Genomic DNA, 24,049 nt, shown 5'->3' on the forward strand with positions numbered 1-24,049 from the left:
GAATTTTCCATTTCTGTATGTAAATTTCTTTTGGTATTTTACTCTTCAAATTATTTAATTTATGAAGAACTAGCTGTACCCGTTCACACGTTGCTGTGTTTGAACAAAAAGGCAGTTTTGATACCTCAAAACATAATTTATTAATGACCAAATGTAAACAATACATCGAAATGAAAATTAACAATAAAATTACCCCTACTTCAGAGTGCAGTAGTGTCCTTGCAAAGGTATCATTTCTACATAATGTGAAAAATTCAGTTAATGTTGTTGGAGGTGGTGACATTGCTCTTGCACGTACATTTTCTGATGTAAAATACACACGCTGTCCATTTTCAAGATGTACAGCTAAATGAACAACCGTTGAATATCGTTCATGAATGGAAAATGATATACAGGTAATACGCCATACAGCCTCATTGCTACTTATGAAGCGTCCCAGTTGATATTGGGTGACTTCATCGTTAGATGCAGTTGTATTTTCCACTCCAAACACTGCCATATCGCTTCCTTTGTTCACTTATTTGCAAATATATTTTCTAGCTTTCACTGAATTGCAGTACCCAACACTTATGTGTGCGTTATACGTTTTTAGTAGTAATGGAGAATATGGTACTACCCAACGATTATCAACATCAATAGTATTGTTGAGTACTTTTAGTTTAATGGATTTTCCACCATCCTCGGTATAATTTATTCTCGTATTAATAATTGCAAAAAACTGTTTTTCATGGTTTTCATGGTTACACTTTCAACAAATATTACTAATTAAATGTTATTTTGATATTTTTGGGATATTTGTTCGGGTGCACCTAGAACCCCAACTCTGATTTTAAAAAAAATTCCAAAAACCTTCCCGGGGATATACCTAATAATTTCCCAAATTTTCACGGCGATTGGATGTATGGTTTTTGAATCTATCGAGTACAAACAAACAAACAGACACACATTCATTTTTATATATATAGATTCAATATAAAAATAAGTAATTAGTATTTGTTCGATTTCATTGCATGTATCGCTGAAGCATAGAACACACATTCATTTTTATATATATAGATTCAATATAAAAATAAGTAATTAGAATTTGTTCGATTTCATTGCATGTATCGCTGAAGCATAGAACACAAATCTATAAACATAGTTATTGTTTTTTATCTTTGCTTAGGAAGATAAGTATGCTCATAAATGAAAGATAACAAAAAGTTTAAGGGAACCTTCTCTTCTTTGGGACTTATCCTAACTGCAGAAAGTACGCACTAGGGGACATTGAGGTCTTCGTTTCAACTTCATTACGAACTTTGGTATTTCGCTTGTGGTTAGTCGTTGAGGTTTAGAGTAGAAATACTTCCATCCGGGAATTATAATGTTTGCTCTTGCTTTATTCCAGAGTCCTTTGACTAAATGTGTAAAGAAATAATCCACGAGTCATTTCTTTGATTAATGAAGAAGCTAAATTAGAGTTTGATTTTTCATACATGAATAAAAAAAAACGATTTTTCAACTACTTTATAAAACTCAAACGCTTGTACTTTGCTCTTAATAGCACACACTTTATTAAATAACTTGGTTATTTTTTCAAAATATTTGGTTGAATTTTATATATGTTTATGTTTTTTAAAGATATATTTATTTATTTGCAATGGTGCTGATAATATTTTCGTTTTAGTGAAGTTACAATCGCTTCCTTCAGTTGTACCATTAATATTTTGTACTTATTGGGAAATACTGCCCAATTAGCTATCATCAGCATGCATGGTCAATAAGCGGAAGCGAATTTTAGATACCATCTGGTTATAAAACATAGAGCAACTTATTTTCATCTAAGAAAATTTATTGTTGTATTTTTTATTTGATTTTATTTATTTTTTTATTTATTGAAATATTTACAACTGCTCAAACATGCATCTAGTAAATATGATAAGTGAAAAAGATGAGTGCAAGAGCGGAGAAGTTATCCACTGACAATCCACCGAGACAATCACAAGCAGTGAGGAATGAAAAATATGCAAGCGATAGATAGTGAATGAAATGAAGGAATTTTGCAAGTAGAATTGAGGGAGATGAGAGTAATTAGTAGAATGACAGCGCTTACAGTTTAACTTTATGAGAAAAGGGGGCGATATTTTACATGTTTACAAAGAATTATAGATCGCATGATTGGAATGTTCGTGGTCACTGGTTGAGCGCTTGGTAAAGGCGAAGGTAAAAAGGTAAATTTAGGCACTGCCAGTTTATCTGTCGTGCAACAGTAGTGAGAGTTCATGGTAGTGCGCTCCCAGGCAATTGGCATTCCAGGGGAGAATTTGTAGAGAACTACGGTCAGGAGAGTTCATCGCGATCTTTTAGGAAGCAGCTCACTGACTACAGTGGTGAGAAGAGTTTTAAGAGGGTTTAATGATTTAAAATCGTTGAGAAAGGAGGTGAGTAAGGATGTGATGTCCGAGGATGATAGAGGTGGAAGGATGTTTGAAGTTTGAGGAAGGAAATATTGGAGATGGTGCAGTGGCGCGAGCGTAGCCCAATGAAGCGCGCCTTGAAAGGATGACGATTTGAGGGTTTGGAGAGGCAGTGTGATACAGAATTAAAGCTAGTTTCTGCCAATCAATTGCAACTAATTTGTGTAGAGGAATTTGAAAGGGGCTTATTGTTGCATATGGGCCATTTAAATGTCCGAAACTATCTAAGAATGATGCATTATCGATTGATGTGTCGTAAACATTGGATAGTTGACAGCACATACAGTCCAAAGGTCATGTGAGAATTTCGAAAATTATTGTAAGCACCTCCTAACACTCATTTTATGTGAACATAAATGTCACTTTCTGTCATATAAATTTTAACATTATGAAACTTATTATGTCCAAGTTATTAACAAAATTGCTTTTTTAATTATTATATTCATCTTAATATTAGTAGATTTTGGTTCTATTGTGATTATAAAGGTAATACTGAAACTTTTTAACACAAATTTTTTATAAAATATCTAACACATACCTAATGGGATTTGATTTAATAATCAATTAATCGTATTTAATATAAATGTATGCTAAGTTTTGTTACAGTTTTTTAAAAATATTATTTGAATTTTAATTTTATTTTGAAGAAAGGTGGTCTAATTCTGGTTCATCATAATTCTGATTTTCCTATTATAAAACATAATTCTTAATGTATGAAATTTCCATGTTGAAACAATAATCAAAGGATCGTATCCTTAAAATCTTATATTAAAAGCCATGTGGTTCTACTTCTACCCATCGTGAACTATGCTTAATCTACTTCAAGTTTGAAAAAACATTAAAAATGAAAGTTCATCACAAACTAATAACTTCCCTGAAGAACTGTGTACTTCTGGAAGCGAAGAAATAATTGGAATATGCAAAAAAAAAGTCCTTCATGCATTATTTTTTTGCAGACACCGTAGTGACAAGTTTTTTAAAAAATGTCTTTTATTAAAGAGCTTTACGTTTCTATTCGTCCTGGTGTCTGGTCGATTTTTTTTTTATTGTCGTAAACAACTTATTGACAATCGAGCTCTTTGTGTAATATATGTTTCGACATTGACAAAAAAACTAGTTACATTTTTCTTTTGGCATCTCATTCGACAATTTTTCTTTATGGTATCCTTTTTGTTTAGGAAAATGAAATTAGTTTGACCAATTAGACTTCCGTTAATCGATCTTTAAGGTACCAGATATAAACCAAATAATATGAAGTAGAAGTATTTCAAGTACATTAAGATTCTTCAATTTATTCTCTAGGATTCTAAATATAAATTTGTATAGAGTCCGAGTACTCCCTACGCCCTCTTCTAGGGCCTCATGTATATCATTTATATATAACGAGAACAACAGTGGTGATAACAAGCATCCCTGTTTCAAACCCATTTTCGTTGGAAAGCTTCTCGTAAGGCCTACCGGAGTCCACACACAGACCTCGGTCTGTTTATACAAACCTTGTACCGCATTTATGAATTTAGTAGACACCCCCATTGTATGTAATTTATAAAAGATATTATTTCTACTTGGAGAGTCAAACGCCGACTTAAAATCAATAAAACAACAGTATAATTTTTCCCCTTTATTACTAGTTTTCAATTTAATAATGTTAAGAAGATTAAAAATGTTGTCCACTGTGGAATATCCTTTTCTAAATCCAGCTTGGTATTCCAGCAAAACATTATTTTCAGTTACCCATGCTTCTAACCTCTGCAAAAGCAAACCAGTAAATAATTTAGAAATGCAGTCCAAAAAAGAAATCCCTCTGTAATTCCCAGCAACATTTACATCTCCTTTTTTAAGTAATGGAAAAATAATTGATCGCGAAAAACTCGCCGGCACATCTGACGATTCATAAATGTAATTGAACAAATTCAGTAATTTCTCCAAAAAATGTTGTGTACTATACTTATAAAATTCAAAAGGAACGCGACAAAGGTGGCCCTAGAAGGTGGCATTCGTATTGCGGGTATAAATATTAGATGTTTATTATACGCCGATGATATTGTTATAATGGCTGATCACCCCTCCATACTTCAAAGAATGTTAAATAATTTGTCTCGGTATTGTGATTGCTGGAATTTATCAGTGAACCTTACCAAGTCGAAAATAATGGTTTTCAGAAATGGTGGGAGGTTAGCGCGAAATGAACATTGGTCATATCTTGGAGAAAATCTAGAAATAGTAAATGACTATAAGTATCTGGGGATTCGAGTGTCGCCAAGGCTTTCTTTTAGACAGCATTTCTTAGAAAAAGTATCTACTGCTAAATTTGGAATAAATTCGACCTATAGCAGCTTATTGAAAAATTATGGTGTCCCCGTATCAGCGAAATTGGAAGTTTTCAACGCTGTTTCAAGAGCAGTTATTTGTTATGCTGCGCAAGTTTGGGGTTTTAGGCGGTTTGTTTCTATTGAAAGAGTATTCACCTTTTTCATCAAAAAAATATTCTCTCTTCCACGAAATTCGCCGGACTATATAATATATTTGGAAACAGGGGCTAGTCCGTTATATATCTTTACTTTATCTCTGCATATCAACTATATTCATAAAGTATTGTCATTAGATAATTCCAGGTTGACCAAGTTACTTGCTCAAGAAATCATTAATAAAAAACTGTTTTGGCACGAGAATTTTATAAATTTATGCAAAAAATATGATTGTGAAGTAAATTATAGTGATTCACCTAATATAGTTAATTTATTAGATAAAATTAAACATGAATTTAAATGCAGTTTATTGTCAAAAGCAAATCGTTCTGTTTATCATAGTATATATAAGGATTTGTCATTGAGTTTACAAAATCCTTATATAGCAGATGATAACAATTTTATTTTAATGAAAAATGTTTTTAAGGTAAGAGGTCAGCTCTTAGGACTGAATTTTAGAATTGGGAGAAGTGAGCAAGAGCATTTATGCAGTTTGTGCAATCTGGGTCAAGTGGAAGATGTCTACCACTACATTGCCGTTTGTCCTGTTTTAAGGGAGTTCAGAATTAAATGTTTTGGGACAAAACAATTAGGTGAACCCCAATTTTTAGAGTATTTGAATGGTAAGGACTGGGCACAGCTTAATATGTATTGTATATGCGCAGGTAGATATAGGAAGTTTATGATAGAACAGTTTAATTTTTAGTTTCTTCTCTTAAATTTTATGTATTTTTGTTTTATTTTATTTTTTTGTTTGTTTTGTATCAAGTTAGAATTTTAGTTAGGTGCTTCTCTGCTGATGGACCAAGTCCATGCATTTGTGTTATATATTGTAATTTTTCTTCATTACGTTTATTGTAAATTGGAAATATACACCTTATTATTTTTTTTTTTTTTTTTTTTTTTTTTTTTTTTTTTTTTTTTGGCGCATCAACAGCTGAGGTCATTAGCGCCCGGAGCTTTTTCCAGTGCACTGCCGGCCTCCGGACAGTGTTCTCTCGTTACAGACAACACTGTCCATCACCGGACAGTGAGCTGTAAGAAGCTCCTAGGAAGAGAAAATCTAAGGGTCAGCTGCTGGATTCGAACCCGGGACCTCCGCGTGGGAGTCCAGTATGCTAACCTCATAGCTAATCCCTTCCCTCCTTATTATTATTATTATTATTATTATTATTATTATTACTCCCTACGCTAGAAAGCGTTTTGATTTTCGGCAGGGGCCCCTAAAAAAAAAGGTTCATCTCAGTCTTCAGGAAATTATTAGGTTTACTTATAATATTATTTTACGTGTATTTCTTTACAAATATTGTTTGAGAATATTCCTAAATAAAAAGTGAAAAAGCTCTAACCTAGCGATTAGTTGGACTTTTTCTCAGCTAACTTAAAACATCTCTTAAGCCTCTAAAAATAGTCAAGTTACATATTATTACTATTTGCGCACGTGTTCATCCAATTTACTTACTGTGGTGCATGGTAAAACAAATATTCGATGAGTCAAACTGGACAAACATCATAAGCACCCTTGGATATAGACATGTTGTTTACATTATAGGTGATATTAACTTCTGTAACAATAGTAGATGATTGTAGTATCCAGTCAGCTATTGCTAATACCCACTGCTTAATGATATATGACGATAGTGTTGGTGGCAGTTCTGTCTACCACATGTGTAGTTTTCATCCAGTTCCGCTGTACATACACAAATGTGCAAATGTACAAACTAATAATGCCTTTATTACTGCATTAAATCAAACGTACTGTGCACATAAATTATTCACTAAGCCGTAGCTAATATTTCATCTTATGTGTACGTTCGTTACAAGCTCCTTATGTATCCAAGCCACAGTTACATAAATATATTGTATGCAGTTATAATGTATAATTATCTTGCCTATTCAGTTGTAATTTACATTGCCTAATTTTTCAGCTTCTATTAAATTATGGCCTTCGGATACAGTTTTGATTGTCGATCGTACTTAATGAAGTGGTATTCATTTCTTCATTGGAAGTCAGACAGTTTTTGCCAATTCTGAATACAACTGGATTGTGAGGAATCAGGATATCTGTGGTTAGTAGAACACTATGCTAGAAAACACAGAATTGTTTCCTAGTTATTCAGCTTTTTGATTATCCCCTAATTCGGACGTTGATCGACAGAATGCCTTGGCAATGTTTTTTTACTCCAGTGATTTATAAAAAATTATTATTATTATTATTTTCCATCCGTATCGATTTGATATTAACTATTTTTTTATTTTTTTTTTTAAATTTTTACCGATAAAACATGTTCTGAGGCGCTCTGAATATGATATAGTAGGTTTTATTTTTATATATTTAATTATTCCTGCGTATTCTGTAAGTTTATATGTTCAGTTGGTGGTCGTCATAGCTAAAAACCAAAATTAACAATGTTCGTACCTGTTATTTGGTTAATCTATAAATGCAACATACGTACTAGATCTTTCTGTCAAACTTAATGGGATGGGAAGAAGTTAGGCTCTACTACAGTGTAATTTACTGACCAAGTTAAGTGGCTCCTGCTCAAGGAGAACACATAATGGTGAAGCGTTTCATTTGCAATAGCAACATATTTATATCAATAATTATAATTCAGTAATAATAAAAGATGAAGTGAAAGGGATATTTCATTGCGCTTTTCCTTTTTTTTATTTTTATTTTATCATTCTACCTTATTGTGGTAGGTTTAATATTTTGATACCCAGAAACCCATTTGATTTTTTGAGTTTTGTCTGATTAATATTGTCTGTAGTGTGCATGGGGAAGTGTGTGACTGTAATCAAAAGTGAATACCATCGAAAATATTTCAGGCAAATTAATTAGACTCAAGTTAGCTCAAAGGCATTAATTGCTTCTGAATTGATTGCTAGAAGTAGTATTAGGTACTATTAATTCCATTTAATTGATGGTAGTGATTCGTATTACAAACAAGCCATTGTTAACAAAATAAAACATGTGGAGCGTTTGTCACTTTAGTCCCTCAGGAGAGTGGGTGAGGTTCTAAAGTATTGATAAAGGTCATGGAACTGACCAGTCCAATGGCTAGTATTATGCAGTAGGTCATTTTCTCATTTATGTGTTGATACCACCTAATCAGGAAGGCTTATATGAATAGACAAAGAAGTGTTTACGTTTGCTAAATATTTAGACCATAAATAAAATAGATAAAGAATAAAAATAACCTTTATTAATTCCAAATAAATATACCAAATCCATGAAATTTCACTGTTATAATTTATAAAGAAGAAGATTTTAGACCATACCCGAAAAAAATACGCGGTTTTTGGAAATTAGAATTCATTCAGAAAAAAATTTGATTTCTGTATCATATTTGTTCACTGTAATAAAGTGATACTCTTCAGAAGGTTAGTGTGAAAGCTCCCCAAGGAACTCAATATAATATAAACGTTCCCTAAAAAAATAAAAATAGTGCCGAACAAGTTTTTTCCAAATTCGTACAAGAGTACAATCTAATAGCCAAATTATTTGTAAAGAGGGATTCAAATCTAACATCAATCGTGGACGTATAAAAAACTTATTTTAATGGTTCTAATTTTTGTAGGAAATCTACTTCTAAGACGAGCTGCATCTATTCGTAGCAATAGTAAGTTCTACGTCCTACAAACAAAATAAAGTAGAATCTATTATCAGTATCATTATCTTAGCTTGCCAATCAACTATTCAACCTTAAAGCTTTAGCACTATCTCACTCTTATTAAACGGAAAGTTACTTTATTTTATAAATTCACCCCAGTTTTTCGCACAATCATTCAAAATTAATTCCCAAAAGTCTTGCAATTAATGGGTTTTTACATGAAACAGCAATATAACAATAATAAAACTATCAGAATAATGACATCTGTGAAAAGTATCGCAACCTGCAAGCCATAAACATTAGTGTAATTCCCCCGATGATGTTAAATTGCCCATGACACATATGGTAACCACAACTCTGTACTATCTAGTAATTTAACCATTAGATCAACATTTGGCTGTAATATACCTCAAAATACAACAATGTCTCCTGCCTGCAAATTAAAGGCTTATATAAACTATATAGTAAGTCTATAAATTATGCTTACCTATAATTGATCTATACATATAAGTAACTACGCTATGTAGAAGTAATTTAACTTAATTTATACTCCACCATAATTTATAATTGAGATTTATATTTTTCAAGTTAACATTTTTTAATTTTAAACATATGTGTGTAACAAGAATACATACTTTTTATCGACCTGTTGTTGTATAAATTCATTATAAATATCGATTATAAAAAGAATTGAAGTAGCCAATGGAATCAGTAATTGAGATGGCGTACGTTTCTTTGTATTAAAGAGACCCAATTCGTTTTCAATAAATAAAAAGTGAATGAAACAAATAGAGATTTATTGCCAGAGAATATTTATCTGTAGTTTTAAAATAACTGTAATTTAGAGAAATCTAGAGGGGGAGTTGGAACATGTTTTCTTCTGAAGTACTGTACTTCTATATAAGCAACTTTCATAGTATCCAAGCCAATCAATATTTTGTAAAAATTCTACGTTTTAGAGATTCAAATTTAGATAAAATTCATTGGAGTGTATCAGTTTTTTATCAATATTAAAAAAAAAAACATTAAAAATAAAAATCCGGGGTTCGAATCCAGCTGCTAGCCCTTAGATTTTCTCTTCTTAGGAGCTTCTTCCAGCTCACTGGTGATGGACAGTGTTGTCTATGAGAGAACACTGTCCGGCAATGCACTAAAAATATAACCAATAACCTCACAAGCAATGTCATCACTGAGGTTTTTCTGATCGTTACCTCTGTGAACTCACTCTGGAATTGTGAATGCAAGTTCTGCTGGATGCACAGAAATCTGCCTCCCTTGATAACGCTAGATTTGGCGAAAATAATTAAAATATCATTTCATAACTTATTAAACTGAGATTTGGCAGCGAACTTGTCCCACGCCAATATTCGCATACTTTTGATGCGTGTTGAAGAAAACAAATACTACTAATAGTCCTTGCGCCAAAAGAAAATAATAATAATTATAAAGTTATTAAAACGAGTGAATTGAAAATGGTCTGATTAATAAATCCGAAAGTGGAACAATAGCTCCTACCTCTAATTGTTAAGGAAAAGAGTTTAGTGTGGGGGCTCGGACATCGTGGCAAAGGGCGTGGATATAATCATCGCTAATTGCTATCTAGCCCTGCAATGTTCCATTTTCTCTCTATTAAATACCCTTCTGTTGAAAAACTTGAATGTCCTTGGCAGCTATATATATTCACTTCTTTAGTTTACTTAGTTCATTAGGCCAGGTCGCTGTTGTGGATGGGTGCTTTGCCTTCCCTATTCCTTGGTCCTAAGAAGGAGACCTACTTCCATTGCCTTAAGATGACCTACTCTTATTTTGGCAACCATTCATTTTTAACTTTCATTCATATTGACACAATGATTGATTAGGTTTTGCAAATCGAACCGCGCTTCGTTTAAGTAAGTTATTTTTTCTTCTGTTTTATATTAATTAAAATCAATCGGTAGAACCAATCACTTCCCTGGCGCTGCACTCTACCTATTTCCTTTGCTGTTACTGAAAGGAAGTATTCAATTGAGCTGATTATGGTATTTGGGTGTTCATCGGGAATATGTTCGTTCAAGTTTTGGAGATCCCCAAATTTGAAAAAATATTTTTAAGTCATATTCAACGATTTATATATTATGATGGGAACAATTATTTTATATTTCGTTTTGTTGTATGTGTAATTACGATCTCATGAATGTGTGCGCGTGGGTACTTTGATCTTTATAGATCACAAAAATAAAAATAATTAACTTAAACTTGATATTTCGTTTTGTTGTATGTGTAATTACGATCTCATGAATGTGTGCGCGTGGGTACTTTGAACTTTATAGATCACAAAAATAAAAATCATTAACTTAAACTTGATATTTCGTTTTGTTGTATGTGTAATTACGATCTCATGAATGTGTGCGCGTGGGTACTTTGATCTTTATAGATCACAAAAATAAAAATCATTAACTTAAACTTGATATTTCGTTTTGTTGTATGTGTAATTACGATCTCATGAATGTGTGCGCGTGGGTACTTTGATCTTTATAGATCACAAAAATAAAAATCATTAACTTAAACTTGATATTTCGTTTTGTTGTATGTGTAATTACGATCTCATGAATGTGTGCGCGTGGGTACTTTGATCTTTATAGATCACAAAAATAAAAATCATTAACTTAAACTTGATATTTCGTTTTGGTATTTTGCAGACACTTCTGATATTTTAGATATTGTCTGATTCTGCATTGAAGGTTCACATAATGAAACATTTTAATTTGTGATTTATTGGCCAATTTTTATTTAACAACGGTTATAAAATGTCAGACATAAAATTGCATTTAAGCAAAATTTATAATCTGATAACATTAAATATCCATAAAATAGTTTAAAAAAGCAATATCTAATAGATTTCTTTCGGGATGTTTCAAATGAATTATTAAAAGAAAGGAAACAGCAATAAAGAAAACTCTTTTACAACCTTCTTCTGCTATTAAATTAAAATTGCAGTAGAGATCAAACTTCTTAAAATAGGACAATTTATATTACACGCAGCGACGGTAGATTGGAAAGTTTTTTGAATGATTGCAACTGGATTTAGGTGCACTGTAAAATGGGAAAAAAGGCATGCTAACACGCGAAAGGTTAATGTCCACAATGTAGCAAAGGTCACCCCATTAACAGATCGATATTGTATGCTTTTATTATAAAAAGTAAAAAAAGTAATGTTTTAATTATTACCATTAATAAATTATTGTGGGACTTGAATTTTAAAGCTTTATTTATTTAAATGTCATTTTTATGTTTGATTTATTTTCTTTAGTACTTCTTTTAAAATTAAATATAAAAATCAAAAACATCACAAACATTGTAAATTAATAAATAACTGAAAAGCATACTTAAACGTTAGCTGTGGCACAGATTTTGTGTTACCTTATGTCCCCTGCAAGACATGTCATAATTTTAAGTTTCTTATGGTCCGTGAGCCATATCTCCAAGTTAGGATAAGTTTTCTTTTTGAGTGCGATACATATCCCCGTGGATTTTCAACCTTTAGAGAAAATTGGGAGGGCTTAAAGGAAGTTTTATTTTTTACTTTTTTGTTTGTTCTCCTAGCAGGTGTTTACTACTTATGCAATGTTTTGTAAACTTGGATATTAAAAATAATCTTTTGATCCCTAAAAACATTTACACCAGTTAGCCACTTTCCTCAAAGGTTGTCTAAACACTCAAATAATTCCCTTTAAGCCTGCAGAGTTACTCATTTTGCAATCTTTTAAACCACCCTTTTATTATATTCATTTGCACCTGCACCTTCATTGGAGGTGGAGGTAGTAGTACAGGTACATTGAAAAGCCAATCCCTTATCCTTAAGACGTTAGCCTAAACATTTGAAACTATTAATTAAAAATGTATAGAATAAAGGTATTAAAAAATAATAAATAAATTGAGTAAACCACAAAATAAATGAAAATCTTCGTCATAAAAATAATTTAAAAAGGCGAGCTTTTATTTTAAAAAGAAATAATATTTATGAGGGAAACTACGTAATTAGTCCTTATAATCCAATTTGCTTTATATTCTTGTAATTAATTAGAACAGCGAAAGATGAGATTTTCCCTCTTGCTCTTCATTCAACAACATAATTATTTGGAGAGAATGAGAGAGATACACTGTGAGGGTCGGAGGGAAAAAGCGTGCTTCAGTGTTCAGTTGGTCCTTTGTACAACGGGATTAATTTAGATTTGATGGTATAAAATGGAATTAACCTTATGAAGTGTTTGTTCAAGTTAATTGCCAAACGATTAAATGGGTTTATATGGGAGTTTTAATTGTTGAAGGTTTAATTCTCTAATGATTAATTAAAAAGTCACTAATAAAGGCAGAGCATTGTATGTAAGTTGTATTTAAAATAAATATTTTCAGATTGTTATCTTTTAATATTTTTTATCCTCCCTTCTTGTTATTATTGTAAAGAAAAACCGAATATTTATTTCCCCTTGTGTTTCTGATCTTTTTTTATGTTTTCCTATGAGTATCCACTTTCTTTCCAGACTTATCTATAAATTTAATCGATACTTTAAATTGTGCAATACATTTTTTTTGTAAATGTTTGCTCTTGCTCTTATCGTGATTGGCTTAGTTTTCTATTTGTAAAAGTCGCAAGTTATTTTGTTCAGTTTATATTATTGAAATTTACGAAACAGGACTGAATTGCACAACTATTTTTGACTAACCAAAAACAGATGTAACCCTTTCTTACCTTCCTTTCTTTAAAAAGAAAACTTTATCGCGTGACCTCTTCTCAACAGTGCACAAAATTACAGATAGATAATGCATAAACATGTTATCTCTTTTGGCCTAAAGTTACTAATATCTCTTATTTTCGTGCCCTGTTTAATACTACCCCCAAATACTCTACTAAAAATATTCCCTTTCAATACATGTTTTGGGCTATGGAAGTATAATAATGTACATGGCAATGTATGTAAAAGAGTAGGCTGGCTAATATCATGAGCGGAAAGTTTTAGTAAGTTAACTATAATTAATACTTAACTATCCACCTGTGGCCCTGAAACTTTGTCCGTATATTATCTTGAAATATTCATGAAGGATTCATTAGCTGAAAACAACTTTGCTATAGACTTCACTTCTTTATACATTTATAATAAATAATACATTTTATCAATTACAAATTGTTGAAAACGTTTTTATTTTTAATCATATTTTCTTGGCTAATTGTCTCATGAAAGAAAATTTTAATTTTTCAGTGGATCGAAAAGGAGTCTTTAAAGAAATCTGATAAGTAAGTTTGTTTGCCTAGCAAAATTTGTTGACAGCTGACTGTGTTAATGTCATCTATCGATCGATCCTGCGATTTAAGAGATGCTTATAGATGTCGATTTAGCAAATATCTAAAGCAAGTCGAAAATAATCGTGTGATACTTTTATTAAAAATAGCCGCCTGAAGACTGGATCTTTTGGGCTGTTTGATTAATCCGTTAGGAAAAACGACACGATTTCTTCCCAAATAGTTTACTCCATTGTTTACTTAAGTTACGGAAGTTCGGATTTTTGCCAGAGATCGAATTTACTTAATTGCAGTGCAAAGTTAATTAATTCAATCTAAAACATTTTATTTAATGGAGAAATAATATTTATTTCCACAAAAGTAGTTGAAAGAGGTGAGAATCCTTGCTAAAGATAAAGATAAAGGAAGTCTTGAATCTTTTTAATAGTTTTATTTTAAAAACTGCCGTATTATGAGGTTTTTATTTTTTTAAAAGAGAATATAATTTAACTCTTATACGAGATTAATTATTTCGATTGTGTTTTACAAGCAAAAGACTAATGTGTTCTTTAATGCTTTTTTTTTTGTGCTAAAAACAGAAATAAGTCTCAAATTCTTTTCTTTGAATATTATGAGATGCTTATTTGAATGTATTTACTTTTTATCAATGATTTATTTATACTTAAGAATACCCTCATTTGCATAAAGAACTTGCTAGAGCAGTAGTAGTGAGTATATTGGAGTGTTTAGGAAATAATTTTTGTTTTCCATTCAGTAGATTAATTTTCCTCTCAAAACTACAAAGTTTTGAAGTTCTACACTTATAATATATTGAATGTTATATAAAGTCTCATCTATTTAAGCTTTCCAGCAAATAAATACTAATTTTATGATTTTCTTTCTGTGTGCAGGTGGAGAGGATGTTAGTGGGGGGCTGGACCTACTTGGTGTGCTCCAGTTGCACAACTCTACAAGGCAGGGCGTCTCCATTACATCCGGAATACACAGCCTTACCCCAGCATTCTATCTACAGGGTTAGTAGCAGTCATCATTAGTAGTAGTAGTTTGTTATTTAATCAAGTTTTTATTTTAGAACTATCTCACAAGGGTGTAATCGGTTCAATCCTTGATGACCCCAGATCGGAAGCAAACTCGACGTGCGGAATACTGCTCCATCTCAATTCTTAACTAATTCCAACTCCCACCAGTTCTTCTGACTCTGACTAGTAAAACGCAGACATTGAGATGCCATGATATGCGTAAAGTTAAAAATATGTGCTGAGCCCAAAACACCTGGCCTGACCGTCACTATTGCCACCATACGTCAGTATATTAAGGATTCAAATTGGCGTGAAATCGGTCCAAATAAAAACAATAACTCGTCTTTTTGCCAACGTTTCGACAAATATATTGCCTTCTTCAGGGCGTGGCTATGCGGGTTAATTAACTGTACAGTTAGTTTTCTTGGCCGTTCAAAATATAATAATTAAAAATCTAGTAATCGGAATATGCTCCCAGTAAAATGTACGTAATCACATTGAAGACTGTTTATGCAGGAAAACAAATTGTTCAACTTTAAATTCATAACAAATAAATGAATGGTAAGATAATCTCTTTCTTTGCGTTTGTATCTAAGCTTATTATTTCGTTATGTTCTGTCCGAAATTAAACGGATGTAAAATGTTATTTCTTAATTCTACGAAGAAACTAATTTACATAATAATATCAGAGGTTAAACGTACCAAGTTTTAACTAATGATTCCGTGAATAAATAATATAATATTAAAATTGATGATTAATTTTATTTTTTTAATTTAGAAAGCTTTTAAATAAATTCTCATTAACCTACCTATTTCATTTACTTTTCGTGCATTGTACATTGATTCATTAAAAATTAACATTTTTATTGCCTATTCCCTTTGAATATTGTAATTTATATTGGAGTTGCTTTTTGGTACTGGTGTGATTGCTTCAGTTTATTTATTTATTTTTAAAAATAAAGGAATTCGGAGTCTTTCCTGGCAGTCGTTGGCATAAGTAAACACTTCTGCTAACGGGAGAGCCTTTCATGTTGTTCATTCGAGGAAAAGAATTTTCTTCGTGGAATTTAAAATAATTTTAACGTGTAATTCATTGTAAGTTATTCGGTTATTGTGTTTCCTTGGTAGAATTTGGTCTCTGAGGTCCAGAATTTATGTTTACAAATGAAGTTATTCATTACGGCTACAACCTGAATAATAAACGATTATTTAGGAAGCGCTGTTAAATTGTTCTAATAGTTACACCGCCATACATCTACTAGTAAGTTATCTAAATTCTAAACATAAACTATTAGAGGAACACAAGTTCCTATGCAACTATTTCCTCCTTCTCTTTGTCACTACTATCTAGTTCCTCATAGTTTGAAAACCGCCTTTCAAAATGGTATGCAGTATTAAATCTAAACCGCACATCATTGAAGTTACAAACTTCTCCTGTAATTAATTTAACATAACAGCTTAACTGATGCTCTTTTGTTTGTTGGTACTACACTTGAATAATTTATCTTGAATAATATTGTGCCTCAACTAATAATATTAATTTAATAAAAACAACCGAATTAAACAGTTTTCACAAGAAAGACCACAAAAAATACTTCCAAAAATTAGAATTCAAAAGTTAGAAATATAAAAGTTAGAATAAAAAAATAAAATAAAGAACTTTCTTTATAATTTTCTTGCATAAGAAAACTATGCGAATATGTAAGTATAAATTTATATATAAAGAAATGTTTACAGAGCAAAAGACCAATGCTAGCTACTAAACGACATTTTTTGACAAATTTTCGGTGTACCAGCAAACCAAACGTCCTAAAATATGATAGGTTTTTTTTTTTTTGTTTAATTTAAAGGAAAGTAACAGTAGTTAGTACGCCTCTTCAAAGAGACCTTGAAGAGGCCTCTTCAAAGAGACCTTGAAGAGGCCTCTTCAAAGAGACCTTGAAGAGGCCTCTTTGAAGAGACCTTGAAGAGGCCTCTTTCGCCTCGATAGTGCCTTTTTCGCACTATCGTGAAAATCTGTGCTGATTAAAAACCGTTCACTTAAGCTGCGGTTCCAGATAAAAACTTACTTCAATATCAGGATTTGAACAAATATAATATATGATATAATAATGCTTTAGGACTGCAGTGTATTGCAGTGTTGATTTCATGTTTCAATATTCGCATATTTTTCTTTTCCGATAAATTTCCTATCTGACAAGAGTGAATTCGACTACCATTTTACAAAGTTTATGTCAGACACCACTTTCTAATTTCAGAACTGGAATGGGCATTATTCGAAGGATTTAAATAAAAATGAATTTGATCCCTAACTTTTTTCTTATTCATAAGTTTTGTATTAGCGGTACTTATTTATTATTTATTTGATTAAAGTACGGCAGCAAACTTAGAAATCACTCTTCACTCCTTCGATAGTAGAAGAGTGTAAAGATTTGGATTATTATAGAATATTTTTTATGTTTACAAATCTTCAACCATGAATGACCATTATATTCATAGTTAGATAAGCTTACTATCCCTTTTGGATGTTGACAAACAACAAAACGACTTATAAATATAGTTGTGTTAGTTTGTAGAGCACACAACGCCATATCCTAAAAGTGTGGATGCACTATCGTTCAGAAGACAGTAGCAGCTTCAATAACAAAACCTTTGTATGTAATTTAAGATCAAAGATTTCGTAAAAAGATTGAATAGTTGTCACAATAATTGAATTACATCCACCAAATGATTGATGATACTTGTTTAATTGTAGTCAAATCTTGAAACAACCTATTGCAACCATTTCTGGAGGTAGAACTAGATCCGAAGAGGTCCAAAAACTGATAACAACAGAAAATGACGCATTATCCAGAATCTCCCTAAAATAATTTTTCCGAATAAATTTTTAACTTAAAAGTTTTTAATTTGTGCTCTTATTAATTCCTGGGAACAGTTTTTGCTCATCTTTTCTGTTCCTTTGTTCAATTATTAATTAATAGATTGTCTTCTAATTTGAAATTCAAGCATTGCTTTTGAATATTCCTGTGGTTTACCTCGACAAGAAATATAATGATGTTATAATAAAAATATAATGAATAAGATTATAATAAACATAATTGCCTTTCTTCAGCCATGAGTACTAACTCATGTTACCAGCTCAAAAATGGTTTGGGAATTCTTTACAAACTCAGTGAGCTGGGATAGGGAAATAAAGTTACCCTACTTAGTTTGGGTAAGCCAGGTCATTCTTCGTGGCAGGATATGAGAAGTACGATATTTGCTGCATCCCTCCTTATGGGGCCCGAATCCTTCAGTGGGTATCTCTCCTGTCTATGTGGAAAGTAGGGGACTCTCCGGCCTGCAAACTTAGAGGTATTGTGGTGCTGTGTGAAGTGCCAGTCTGATCAAACCTTTTCGTCTTCCTAAGGTAACGAACGGTTTTTGTCCAGCTGTCACCATGGCAAAAGGCATGATTTTTTTATTTACTAAAAAAGAAGCGCACTTCTTTTTTGCGCCAAATGCAAAATATTAATTTAATTAATCAGTTCAAATAGAAATGAGTCAATTTTATATTTTCATATAATATAAATCCGTAAGTACACTTTTTAACTATTTTTATTTGTAGAAACATTGATGTGTGTGTATATTACAATTTTGCTCTCATTAATAAAAAGCATATTCATAATGCCCTAGTTAAAGTTAAAGACCTGACATTTAGAAAAGGTTGAACTTTATTTGAAATATAAGCACATACATATATAAAACTCTTCTATTGTTATGTTTAATGTTAATAGAGGACTTCATTTAGTAAATTGCAAGGTGTTGTTATTTATAATTCTGGGTAAGACAAGAGATTACTTAAAAGGTGATTCTTCCTTTTACAACGCATTCCTCTGATTCTTCTGTTCTCTTTTTTCTTCTTTCTTCTGCAAGGCCTTCATCTGTTTTCGTCTGTTCTGTTTATAAGATCAGTCCCATCTAATTCTTTACCGTTTTATTTTCATCGTTATTTAGAAATAGCGATTAGTCACCCAAACTCGAGATTTTTTTCTTGATTCACATCTCGTTCCTCGCAATAGATTCTGAATAATCAAGATCCGTTTTATTCAAACTCTCACTTCATTTTGTGTTAAAAAACATGATTCATGCGCATACATAATTACAGGTGGCTAATACTTTTATAATCTCAGAACGTAGAGTGCATCTACCATTAGGGCTGTCGGTCGACCTTAATCCTCTATTAGGTTTTGTGGGCTGAGTAGTGAACCCTTAAAAACCGTCAATGCCTTTTTTGGCATCAGTATAATATGAATAAACTGGTACGATTTATGCCAATTGTTTAGATTGCCTGGACGAAGACAATTAGCAAACATACATCACTCAAATTTCTCATTCAACATTAAATAAAAACTAGGCAATCGAACCCAATACTATTTAGTTTTGCAATTCTCGCCTTTAACCACTGGGCTACCATGGGACTTTAACAAAGTAATACTTAAAGAAGAAGTATGTCACGTGCTTTCCCTGAGAACCCCTCAGAAATACTGTTCCTGAAATTTCTGAAATTAAAGTGAATAGCCTGCATGAGTATTGATTTAAATCTTGAACAACCTCGTTTGAGCTTTTTTCTAAAAAATATTGTTTTTATGATAAAACCAGATATTCATTATTAAAAACGAAATAATTAAAAGTACTTCTTAAAAGAAGCTGGCGTTAAATTTTGGCCTTAAATTCTACTTTTCTGGAATCCTTCATGTATATAAAGTTAAGTGATCTTAACATTTTAAATTTTAATCGTCTTTTTTTTATTACTTTTACAGTTTTAAACATAATTTTTATCTAATGCACTTGGCGAAATGGAAATTTATTGACCATTTGTAGAGTGACAAATGCAGGAGCTGGTAATTGTGTTAAAGCTCTTGTAGAATAGCAATTATTTAAATTGAGTGTTCAACTGCCACGGCTACCGTAACACGATAGTGTCAGCAGAATTAAGTAACCTGACTGTTGTAACAGTTGTTGTGTTAGATTAATTTTCAACTGGTAATGTTGTCTGTATTTGGGCAGACGGTATGCTTACTTAAACGTAAGCGTTCTCTTATTTATTACACACTTACATTGTTTCTCCATATACAAATTTTAATTGTTGTGAATTATGTATGTATGTAAATAGTATAACTATGCCATCCACCTCCGTTGTTCGCTGCATTAATATTCTATTTTAATTGACTAGAGATAATTGAAAGATTATAGAATGAATTTAGAAAACTGTGTTCTTCAAGAAACATTCTAACAAAAACATGAATTAACGAAAAACAAATAATTTTAAAATAATTATGAATTGCAATTGTTAAATTTCAATAGTTTCATTAGATATTGAGAAAATGTATGTCTGTTAGGTAGCTACAGGGATTTACGCTTGCCAGAGGTGGGCTACAAACAAGCGGTAACCTTGCTACAAGATAGTACGGAGTTTACATTAAGTGCATCGATCAGACAGGAGCTAGCCAACTCTGGAACACTCATCGCATTCTCTCAAGGTGTTAACAGGTACAACTTTAGGATTATTTTTAGTAATTTATGTATGGATAACTCAAAAAGTGACAAGCGCAATCACAATGTATGTGATAATTATTGGAGAACATGAACGGCGTGGAACCTAGCTCAAGTAATACACTTATTTCCCTGCCCGTCAACTGAATCCAGTAATATACCTGGAATTATCCAAACGGGCACCTGATCTAAATAGTGGGATTACCGTTACTCCATTCTCACATTACTATTCTTGCACTCAGGAAGCTACCCTACCTATTTGGTGAAATACTAGCTATCCAAACGTGCTCATGGTATCCAATATAAGCTTGCTATCAGCAAACCTTCCATAATTCATGATTGCCACTTAGGGGAAGAAGAAACTTCTGTTTTCTCCGCCTAAGCCCTTTTATAAATAATTAGGCTGGTGCACCCGTTAATGTCTCTTTGATTCTTTTCCAACTTCTTTACCTTCAATACTTAATCTCAAAGACAAAATTTTTTTTTGGTGACTCCCGCTGGTACGGGACAACACTATGATCCTACCTACTTATCCCAACTGTTATTTAATTTTTAAAATAATTGATGAATATTAGACCCTTCAATGGTAAGCAGTATAGTATCCTGTTTATATTTTTTGGTTTATATTTGTCTTACTTTTACGGTGGGATTATTAGAATGCTAGTAATATTGTGAATATTAGAATTATTTCAGTAGTGGATATTATTAACTCTTGAGATTTGTCTTCGTAATGTAAAGACTATGGTATGTTAAGTTAATTGTGAGTATCGAATTTTTGTTGAATTTTAAGGATCACTGAAAGTTACAGGGAAATCAGATATCCTTCGGAATTGGATAAGTTCTTGAGAACCAAGTTTGAACATCATATAAAGAGAGTTTGTAAATCTTCATTTCTGAATGATTATCGTAGTACCTCCTTTTCACCCAAACTAAAGGAAAAAGTGGGTTTTAGAGGTATGGTTTTCGAGAGAGAGAACAAACAAGTTGATTTCGCAATATATTTCACAACATTTTGCATTAACAAAAAAGTTAAATTAATTGAACGCCTTATAAAGTCAAGTTTTTGTTCGCAATATTTATGGAAGATCCATATCACTTGTTTCTTGGAGCACTAAAAGCTCGTCGTTGTTCAACTTTTGTTGAACTGTAACTCCATTCAGGCACTCATCAAATAAGTAGATCGGAGCCAAAAACTCCGAATGAAATTCGTAAATGATAGCACAAATTTTATGTCCCTTGTTTACTTGCTTCAAATCACTTTTTGTTTTAAGAATAAGGATTAAAATAAAATATATAATTCTCTTATATTTCCTGTTATAAGCAGAAAATTGAGAATTAGTAGATTTTATTTTAACTAAAATTTCATATTTTTGCAATTTTACTACCTTGTTGAATGTAATTTTCTTAAGTGCACCTTTTCGTAAAACTTTGCTATTTCTTGGAAAAGATTTTTATTATATACTATAAAACATAAATGTGTGAAATTAAAGTCTCATTACCTTAGAACAGGCACCTTTTTTTTCAAATATAATAATATTTTGTCCTTATGCAGGTACTTAGAACTTCAATCAAGCGGCCGTAAAGACGAAGTAAGATTACATTATACATCTCGTTTGGATTCAGCTGTACATGTGGAAACGTTTCCATATAGGTTAGCTGATCGTACCTGGCACAAAGTGGCTCTTTCAGTAAGTGGCTCACAGGTGCAACTATTAGTGGATTGTCATCCAGTATATAGGAGGGTGTTGGTCCGACCGATGGATACTAATTTTACTCTTCCACAACTCTCACTTTGGGTCGGCCAACGAAATAATAGACATTCCCTCTTTAAGGTAACTTTTTTATGTCTATATTATTGAATTAATAACTTATTTAGATGACTAATGATTATTCCATGAAATTGTGTTCTGTTGTTATCCAGTAATAAATATAACTAGTACTTTTATACTTCCAAAATTTTATGATTAATGAAATGCATTAATTTGAATATTTCATGCCAAGAGCTATAAAACTTTATATGTTACATGTTTATTATACTGAATGTTTCCTATCCCCAACTATAGCGATCTTACAAGCATTTTGTTATATCACTGACATGTTATTTCCCTTCCGCATTTTCCTTTTATTTCGCGTATGCTAGTATTTCTTCTCATACGTCCTCTAAACCATCCTTTGAAAGATCTCCCGAAATTCGCTGGTTAATCCACTCTTTTCCCTAAAACTATCGTGACTAATAAATTCGGTTAAAGTTCACAGCACGAGAGAAAGCTTTGTGGGAAATTACCTCTCTAGCGCTAGAAACCAGTTAGAATTTGGCTAAAATTGGTTTGGTTCCTGGTGAAGTGAAGCCTTAATAAGTTTCAGCAGTATCGTAATTACTTAATAATCGCTTAACCTAACCTAATTATCAATAATTTTCCCTTCACCACCTTACTTTATAAAACTTCCTCCCTCTAATAACAATTTGTTAATAAAACTGCTTTACTTTTGAGAATTCACGCTATTAGTTTCTTTGTCAGGTGAAAGAGGATAGCCTGATTGAAACTTCGTAAATACTATATTTACCTCATTTAGTATCAAAATATTGAGTTTACTTCCAAATAACTACTTTATAACAAATCTTAATACCTAAAGAAGTTCAGAGATCAGAACAGGCAGTTAAATAATGAGATATATTACTATTTGTAAGTCAGCTTTCTAGCGTAGGACTTGGCCAGATTAGATAGAGAAGACGTGGTGAAATAGGAATGCCAGATTTATACCAGGAATCTGACATTGTTAAAATTTTGAAAGTGGGTACATGGTATTGAAGACTGCAGATTATCAAACTAGCTAATCGAATAGGATTGTAGAAACAAAGGAAGGTGCAAGATATGGCACTAGTAAACTAACGCCAAGACTAATAACTCACTAGTGAACAATAAACATTCATAACATTTAAATTTTTTTGAAATTTAAAGTTCCTTTCTTACTTGACGTTACTAAAGAAATTATGAAATTTTCTAGCAAGTGTTTAAATTTAAAGGCCCACTGTTTCTTCAATATTGTATGTTTGAAAATTGGAAAAAAATTGTTTATTAAAACAAATTGAACATTTCATATAATAGTTATTATTAAAGAAGAAGGATAATTTCATTAACGCGTACGATATAAGGTATAATATTTTCTGCAGTTAACACCTTGTGGTTTTAGATAGGTTCTCCAGTTACATAATCTGATAAGCCAATATTGTTTGCGGCTGAAATAATACTTAAAGACAACAAAAAGCTATTCTCCCTGGCTGTTCTTAAATCTAATTCTTTTAGATTACTACATTTCCACGACAGTTTAAATTAATAATAACACTATACCGGCTTAATATGGTTTGTTCGCTAGGCATTCCTTCTGCATTACCTATGGTATTTTATATTGATGCAATTTAACGTTAATGTTCTAATCTGAATTGAAGTATTGAATTGAAATTTTATGGGAGCACTGAAAATTTTATGTCTTTCGTAAACGTTTTTCTTAACTATCAGTATTTTAGGTAATAATTTTGAAAAACATCGCAGTTTTTATTTTGAGTCCCATCGGAAATACACTTTCGGAATCCCCTGGGGGAAGAAATATGGGCTTTTGGAAATTATTGGTCTAGGTATGTTTATCCACGTTTTCGATTTGCTTTCATCTTCTTACTAGA

The 24,049-nt window shown here is 31.8% G+C and overlaps 1 protein-coding gene and 1 long non-coding RNA gene across 17 annotated transcripts in view; one reads left to right on the forward strand and one right to left on the reverse strand.

Moving 5' to 3' along the window:
• Window positions 1-24,049, forward strand: part of LOC141460499 (protein kinase C-binding protein NELL2a-like) — a 124,281-nt gene that overhangs the window by 78,198 nt on the left and 22,034 nt on the right. For all 16 annotated transcript variants that reach the window (XR_012462096.1, XM_074140546.1, XM_074140547.1 and 13 more), the window contains 3 exons: window positions 14,707-14,829; window positions 20,217-20,367; window positions 21,923-22,202. Coding sequence is in view for 15 of the 16 variants with exons in the window: in XM_074140546.1 (XP_073996647.1) it covers window positions 14,707-14,829; window positions 20,217-20,367; window positions 21,923-22,202 (554 nt within the window). In the remaining variant the exon portion in view is untranslated. The remainder of the gene's footprint in view (window positions 1-14,706; window positions 14,830-20,216; window positions 20,368-21,922; window positions 22,203-24,049) is intronic.
• On the reverse strand, window positions 2,425-9,148 carry LOC141460513 (uncharacterized). Its single transcript, XR_012462099.1, has 3 exons — window positions 9,026-9,148; window positions 6,387-6,489; window positions 2,425-4,205 (listed from the first exon to the last, which is right to left on the reverse strand). It is a non-coding gene; the product is annotated as an uncharacterized lncRNA (long non-coding RNA).

The sequence above is a fragment of the Rhodnius prolixus genome, unplaced genomic scaffold, assembly GCF_049639745.1.
Source record: "Rhodnius prolixus isolate KJV_2025 unplaced genomic scaffold, Rpr scaffold_6, whole genome shotgun sequence".
Classification (NCBI taxonomy): domain Eukaryota; kingdom Metazoa; phylum Arthropoda; class Insecta; order Hemiptera; family Reduviidae; genus Rhodnius; species Rhodnius prolixus.